The following is an 8,711-nucleotide window of genomic DNA, read 5'->3' as shown; positions in this document are numbered from 1 at the left end:
TGAATTGGCATAGAGCTATGTACAAGAGATTATTTTAATTTCATAAGTATATATGTGCATTAACACATTTGCTTATTAAAATCTGTTTAATCGGTTGAATTGACGTAGAGATATAGTCAGGAGATAAATGTATTTTGGTAGGTAAGTATGTTCATAAGTTAGCAAATTACTGAATTTCCGTGAATATATTCATAACAATATAAACATGAGTTTAATAATTCTAAGTTAAGAAATGTAATTAATCTAGCACAGTTATGTCATCTTGATTAAAATCGTCTTTTGAAATCGTGCGCTAGAACCTTTGTTTTCTCTTTATTTATTTTACTTAGTTAAAAATCCTAGTTTTTAATCATTTCCTCAAATCAAAATATTTTTTTCTTCACCAAAGTGTTTTAAATTAATTTCATAAATAATTCTTTTCACAGTCCCTGTGGGTACAATAACTCGAAATTTTCTTGTCACTTTATTACTTGTTGCGATTGTGTACACTTGCACATTTCTGTCGTTCCACTTTTTAACTATTTTCGAGCCTATTGACTCTCTCATTATCATTCGGCCCCCGGAGCAAGTTTTAGATTCTTTTGAATTCTATCATATATCCCATTTCCATTTCATTTACAAGTTCATTTATCATTTCACATGCCATTTAGTTAATTCATATGTTTACAACCCTATTAACAAGACATAGACTTAGAACGGATATGCAGATTCATCATCTCGGGTTGCCCAGCAACGATAATGCTATACATGTACATACTACCACTTTGGGTTGCCCGACAACAATGATTTTCAAATGTTGATTATTCTGTCACCCTAGGTTGTTCAGCAACGATGACTTTATATGTACAATCTACCACCCCGGTTTTCTCGGTAACGATGGTTTTCAATCAATATCTTGACCCTATGACATGCCAACTATATCCGACTCGGTCTAAATAGCTAATAGGGGCAACCGAATTTTTTATTCATTATATATAGTTCAAATCATACTTTACCATATCCAATTAACCATCAATCCATAAATTCATCATTTAATACAACATATTCAACTCCATTTCATACCAATTATCATATATCAATAAAGTCATACAATTTTCTATTCTATTCAGTTTAGTCTCTATCTCAATATTTAATCTCAACCGAAGCAATTTAATTCAAAATCCAATAATAACTTACCTCGATATTATATAACGCAAAATAGCATGAATATACAGTAATTAAATTGGTCCCGAATCATAAAAATACAAACCGAATTTTTGAGCTACTCGTCAACAACTTTCAATTTTCTTTTCTGATACGAGTAGCTCAGTCCAATTCAAAGGTCATAATAGAGATGGGCTTAGTTTCCCTCAAGGATCAATCACGAGATCCAAATCCAACCAACTAAAGTCAAAACTCAACTTATTCGTTCAAGGCTTTGTCACAAAAAAAATATTCGAGAAGAAGAGTTAAAGCTTCAAGACGATGGATTTTGGAGCGAGGATGAATTAGAAGGGATTAATTTTGTTTTTGGGCCTAAACTCTCAATCTATGATGACAAGCTCATGTGGAGAATGTTAACAAGCTTAGGCAGTTCATATTGGGTTCGGGTCCTAGGTTTAATTTTTATTAAACATGAGCCCAATATTTTATTTATTATCTCTTATTATTTTATTATTTTTATTACGAATTTTGTTATAATTATTCAATATTTAAATTATTTAGAGTTTTGTGTTAACAAGAAAGTTTTGTTTAAAACTACTTCTTGTTTAGATTAATTAGAATTTTAGTATACTTTAGAGTTTTATTTAGATGTACTTAGCTAGCCTATATAAAGGCTTTTTCATTGTTCATTAATGACACAATTGTTTTTTAATGACACAGTTGTTTTCATTAATAAAGTTTTCAACTCTGGAAGTTTATTTCTTTGAGCAAGATTTCTTTCTTGTGATTTTTAGAAGTAGTTTTATTCTCGATTTTCTTCAAGGAGTCATGGGAATTCATTTTTCAACCTTCAATTTGCCAAGGATTATTTCTTAGAGGGTTTATTAGAGTCATTAATTGAATTTGTTGAGGTTTAAATCTCAAAGGGTTCATTCAATCCATCATAGCCATCAGTTTATTCGATCCATCTTCCACTTTTAAATTTCGTCTATTTATTTATTTATATTTGATTTATATTTATATTTTTTCTTTGTTCTCAAATTATTTCTTTTACTTGTTTCGACTTATTTATTACTACATTTATTTATTTCTTCTTTTCAGATCAGATCCAAATATTTTCTCATTGAATCCAACAACATGAATAAGACCCTTCTTCCACTTCCTCCGCTCCAAACCCTATCACTTTCCCTCTTGATGGTTCTATGCAAAGTTAGCTAAATAAAATCACAACATATAATACTATCAAATTCCATTCAAATCAAAATCAATTACAATATTAAGAATATTTTACAACATATTAAATTTAGTCCTTAAACCCGAGACAAGCATAACTTTCTATCTAAAGCTTCAAATTGAAATTCGATTTCACATACATTCATTAAAGACCTCCTACTTTCTATTCTTATCAAAATTTCATGACAGTTTTGCATTTTATTCAATTTTTGTCCCTAATGTACGAAATCAATAATTAAGCTTTACAATTTAGTCATTTTCTTAAACTAAGCTTAATTTCTATCAATTTCACACTTAATTCTTTCAAAAATCAATAATGACAACTTATTAAAACTTTAATAGTTTTACAAATTTGTACATGGGCTAGCTAAACCAAACTCTCATTACCTCAAATTTACAAAAATTACAAGTAAATGACTTGAATTTCTTACTTAATTGCTTGGTTGAATGTTAAACCTTAAAATGGTTTTCTTCTTTTCTTATTCTATGGAGAATCGATGTTGTGGTGAAGAAGACCAGATTTCCACTATCTTTTAGCTTTTACACTACGATTATGTTGTTAATTAGTTTTAATTTACTTAATTAACTATGTTTTACTTTATCAAATCTTTAATTTTCTTAAATTAATACTCGCACATCACATCATCCACTAGCATATGTTTCAAATGTTTTATTAACTAATTTGGCCTTTGGGATTATTGTCATCTAAGTCCTCAAGCCAAATTCTAATTAAAAATTTATAGCGATTAAACTTTTACAATTTAGTCATTAGGCTTTAATTAATTATAGTTTCGACTAAATTACTTATCCAAATTTTAATTCATCTATACATTAATTCCATAAATATCCCTATTTAATATTTATGGCTTGGTTTATGGAAATGACGTCCCAAAACTGGAATTTCTGAAACCATTAGAGACCGGGTCGTTATAAATCTAGCACTGAAATACATCATCGAATAAAATCAAAGTAGGTAAGTTGTCACACGTAGTGCATCATCAGGCAAATCGAAGTAGGGAAATTGACACACATAGTGCATCATCAAATAAATGAAGTAGGGAAACTGGTACATGAATTGCATACTAGCACATGAAGTGCGTAACCCATACATAATCTATTCTTATAGCATGCCAACTATATTTGACTCTGCTTGAATAGTTAATAGGGTACCAATAATCCAATCACATTATACAACCCAATTCATAAATTATAATATCATTTTGTTTCATCATCTATTCATGTATGTCTAATTTCACATAACATGGTTCATACTATATTCATATCTCATATCTCATATCGCATACCAATTATATCATACTCTTTTATATTATATTCAATTTTGTCCAATTTCTTAACATTCAATATTATTCATTATGAATCATTTCATACGAAAATACAAGTTTACCTCGATAGTATATCATGCAATCAACCCACATATGCATATATATATATATATATATATATATATATATATATAATGATTTCGAATCATAAAAGTACAAATCGAATTTCTCTCGTCATTCGCTGCCGACTCTCATTTTTTCCTTTCTCTCGCAACTATTTGACGCCATCTTTAGCTACATTCAATAATTTAATAAATTAAAAAAAAATCAGATTTCATCCAATTCACATTTTGCTATAAAGTAAAACATATTTTTCATTTTATTCAATTTAGTCCTTATACTCGGGATATGCATTTTTTTTTATATCTAGCATCGGATCAAAAATATGATTTCACATTCTTTCATTAAGGACCCTATAATTTCTATTCATAACATAATTTCTTGATAGATTTTTAATTTATTCAATTTAACCCCTAATGTTGCAAAGTTATCTAACAAGCTTAATTAGATTTATAATTTAGTCTTTTTATAATCTAAACTTATTAACTATCAAATTCAAGTCTAATTCATCAATTTCTCTCTAATAAAAACTTGCTAAAAACGCAACAATTAGACAGATTGATACATAAGCTAGCTAAACCAAGCTCTCATGATCATAAATCTATAAAAATTTCATGAATTTAGCTTTGCTAGCTTATAAATTTTGGTGTTCGAATGTTGAAACAAATGAAAGTTTTTCTTCTTTTCTTTCTAAAGGGAGACGATCAAGTATGGATGAAGGAGATGATTCATCTTTCTTTCCACTAACTAAGTATTTATACTTAGATTAACTTTAGTTTAGTTTAATTAATCTTACTTAATTAACTAATTAAAACATTATTAAACTTAATTTAATCATAATTTAATCTTAGTGGAATCCATCATCAACATCCACTAATTCATAGTGAATAATGGTTAAATAATCATTTTAGTCTTTTAAATAATTGCTATCTAGCCCCAAGCCTTTTCTAACTATGAACCTTGATATTAATGAAACAATACAAAAGTTAAAAAAAAAGAAGAAGAAATAATTAAATATAACTTAATTAATACATACAATTAACTCGTGCATCATATAGGTAAGGAAAAATAGTTATTAATATATTATAGTTTTTTTTAAATTTGAGGATTAAAGAGAAATAAATATGATTTAGATCTCAAATGTTGTTATAAATGTATAAAAACTACCTTAATTTCTATAAAATTAAAATTTTTGCAAACAAATGAAATTATGAAAAGAAGATTGATTGTATTATAATCTTTAATTAAAGACACCAATGCTTAATATTAATTAAATATGTATTATCTTTAATTAAAACACATTTCTTAATTATGTTTTCATGGTAAAATAAGCTTTCAAAACACCGATTCTAATCACTTTAACTCAAATAAATTTGGAGATTAGAAATTAATGGCTATATATATGAAAGTTTTGAAGAGGTACTATACTCAACCAGTTCACTAAATATATACCATTTGAATTGTTAACAACATTGAAGTACTGATAAACATAAACATAAAAAAAAATGAACAAAAGTTAAAATTCTATTCCGCTTTTAGTTAAATTTACATGTTATTATATTTATAAGCATGTATATTTTAGCTAAAATTATTTAGAAATATCTACAATGGTTTTGTACTTTCTCAATTAACCATGAGAGATTTGTTGTCTTAGGTTTTCACCGTGTAAAGAAAAAAAAAAAAAAAAGATACCTTCATGACATTGAAACTTAATATAATGGGAGCAAGTTATGCATGTTGATTGTGAAAAAAGAATTGTAAACAAAATTTTCTAAAACAAATGATGCTATGCAAGCACCAAATGGAATGCTAATTCCTCTGTTCCGGACTAGTTAAATAGGATGCGGCATCATAATTTTATATGTGGCCAAATTAGCAGTGCCATACCAACTCATATAACAGCAACCAGACCTTTTTGTTTTCCTTTTTAGAGTTTCTCGAGTTCGACTTCAGCCTCGGCCAACTGTTCCTTTAACCTCGATAGTCTTTGCTCTACCTCTTCTACAGTTCCCTTCTCAAGGGATGGTTGATAAGGTGTAATAAAATGGCGTGAAAATCTTTTCAGAGCTTCAACCCCAGTAACCTATTATTATAACCATACAGGGGTAGTTAAGAGTTATTGAAATCACCAACATATGCCAATATGCAGAATTCAGAGTATAATGTTCAGATCAAGTAAGCTTGAGATCACCTCTTCTGGCAACAATGGCAGCTTAGTGATGTGAAAATCGTCATATAACATGAAAAACTGATCAAGGTACTTTTGTTGCATCCGCATTCGAGCTTTTAATAACTTGGACTCAACATCTTAAATTAAAGAAAGGGGGATTGATGGTAAGCGTTTCACTTAAGCAACAATTCCAGTGGGACAGAAAGGAAATCGATAGACATGGTAAGAAAGTAAAGCATACCTTCATCATCAAAAAGTACTTGGTTAATGATAATATTATGAGTATCAATCTCAAATTTGGTGAGTTCTTGCACCAATCTCTCTGTTTCATAGAGAGACAGGAACTCCGGAATGCAAACGCAGACAAATGTTGTCAAGTCCTGCTCGAAGGAAAGTGAAATTATACAAAAAAGGAGCATGAGCAGGGCACTATAATTGCCCTTCATATGTTAAAAGTTTACAAGTATGGGAAAAAGACTAAGAGAATGGTATATCTTACTGGGTCTTTGAACTGCTTATTAACTTGTTCAATCACATTTTTCATGCCTTCAAGCCTCCCTATAATTGCATCCTCCCCAAACTCATCTTCAACTCCAAAAATACGGGTCACCTGCCGTGATGAGATTTAAACTTCATGAGCAGAAACCGACTAGGACACTATGAACTGACATGTGAGCTATGAAAAGAATGAATGTAAAAGCTCCATACCATATAACCTTAGAACTATGCCAAAGACAAACTTAGAAGATAGAAGGATAGCATTGATCACTTGAAAAAAGATATTAAAGAAAGAATAGTGGTTTTAATGAAAAGTTACAAAATTTTATTATCTATAGGCACATTGTGAACTAAAAAGTCTTGAAGACCAGTTGCGAAATATCGGATGACAATTGACAAGAAATACTAAAACTTAAAAAAGTCATACCTGACTCAATAAACCACCAAATTTGCTTTTCAGCGACATCATTTTTTCAAGTCCCTTCTCTAAGGTAGCTGGAAACTGTAAAAGCCGAAGTGTATGTCCGGTTGGGGCAGTGTCGAATACAATGCACGAATAATCCATTGTCTGCACCAATCTACAGGAAAATATTACATTCAGACAACAATTGACCAAAATATTTCGTAAACAATCCAAGCGGTCAAACTTTTCTCTCCCAACACTGCCGAGAGCCCTAGCGGGTTCACAAAGCGACTGAACATGTGGAACCATGGAAACTAAAGAGTTCGCGCATGCTACCACTTGAGCTGGCCTCAACAATACTGATGAATAAAGTACGACCGTAATGATTCTGAAGTCGTTATTAGAATCTAATAAGTTTGAAATAGAATAGAACGGATATCTTACTTAAGCATCTCTCCAAAGCTCATCGCCTCATCAATTCCTGGAATTGCATTCGCCAAGTCTGAAAATAAACTATCCATTCCTTCCATCCCGAATTCATCATTATCCACGCTAGGATCTACCTCCTATTATGTAGAAAGAAATTGAGAAAATTAAAATATCCAATGAATTCTGTAAAAGTTCTAATAAAGATCAAATCCTTAATGCAGAAGCCCAAGCATTAACCAGAGTGAACCCATCACTGGATTACATATAAAAATCATACTGATAATTTTTCTTGGTCTCAGAAGAAAGAAACAGTATCAAATTTTTCAACCGATCAATGATCAAAATACAAAACATGACTGAGCAATGCCTGATTTCTTCAAAACAAAAAACCGTGCAAACCAGAAAGCAAAAGGATACCATGGCATATAAATTCTTGAAGCCATAGACCAAAGTGGGAGTCTTAGTGAATCTCTGTTGAAAAGCATCGCTGAGATTATGAGCAGGGTCGGTGGAAATAATCAGGACAGAGGGTCGCACCCGAGCCAAGAGCATCGAAATAATCGAGCTACAAGTGGTCTTACCCACACCTCCTTTGCCACCAACGAAAACCCACTTCAGGGTATCTTGCTCCAATATGTTATGAACGGTTGACTCTGGTATATCCTCACTGTCTGCCATGTTTGTTTAACGAAGCTTTGTTTATTTTTATTTTTTTTTGCCCTTTTTCTTTTTCTTTTGTGAGAAAGGAATCAGAGTTATTTGTTCGAGCTCATTACGAGTTCTGCCCAAGCGACGTATGAACGATTCTAAGGACAAGCGTACACTGCGCATTTCAGATCCTTAATCTTATTGTCACCTTAAAAATATATAGTTTGTTATGTATTTTCTTTTAATTAAAAATACTACTACTTATATTTTCTTTATTTAAGCGTACACTGCGCATTGATTTTATTTATTGGTATTTATATAAATGATTTTTTTATTTATAAAAATCTATGCTTATTTCCATCTACTTCATTGAGCTAGTGTTATTTTAGTCCGGAAAAAATAAAACAAATACCATCAAAGGTAAAATTTTGAAAGGTTAGATGATGATGTAGCATTTGTTTGTATTTAATAATTGGCTTAATTTACAATTTGGACCTTAAAGTATATCTATTTTTCATTTTGATATCTAAATTTTTTGTCCTAATTTCGTACTTAAAGTATCAATCACTTTCCAATTTAATACCTAAAGTATACTTCCATTATATTTTTAGTCTATATTTTTTGCATACGTTAAAAAAATCTTACAACCAATCACAAAGTGTTACATGGCGTTTTTATGCAAAATAAAATAAATATCTTTTTCTTAAATGTATATACACATTAAAAAATATAAAAATTCATAAATACATATAACCTAGAAAAAATCTAATTTATAAAAATTTAT

General features: G+C 30.1%; 1 protein-coding gene across 1 annotated transcript; it reads right to left on the bottom strand.

The window, feature by feature from the left end:
* Positions 1-5,497: 5,497 nt before the first annotated feature.
* LOC108485868 (ATPase GET3A) lies at positions 5,498-8,114 on the bottom strand. The gene is made up of 7 exons (XM_017789718.2): positions 7,697-8,114; positions 7,295-7,416; positions 6,875-7,025; positions 6,449-6,559; positions 6,191-6,329; positions 5,971-6,086; positions 5,498-5,862 (listed from the first exon to the last, which is right to left on the bottom strand). The coding sequence occupies exons 1-7, from the start codon at positions 7,955-7,957 to the stop codon at positions 5,707-5,709; spliced, it is 1,056 nt and encodes a 351-aa protein (XP_017645207.1). The 5' UTR covers positions 7,958-8,114; the 3' UTR covers positions 5,498-5,706.
* Between the last annotated feature and the right edge of the window lie 597 nt (positions 8,115-8,711).

Source organism: Gossypium arboreum, chromosome 7 (assembly GCF_025698485.1).
Source record: "Gossypium arboreum isolate Shixiya-1 chromosome 7, ASM2569848v2, whole genome shotgun sequence".
Lineage (NCBI taxonomy): Eukaryota > Viridiplantae > Streptophyta > Magnoliopsida > Malvales > Malvaceae > Gossypium > Gossypium arboreum.
Note: the sequence above shows the minus strand (reverse complement) of the source record. Positions and strands in the feature narration are given on the sequence as shown.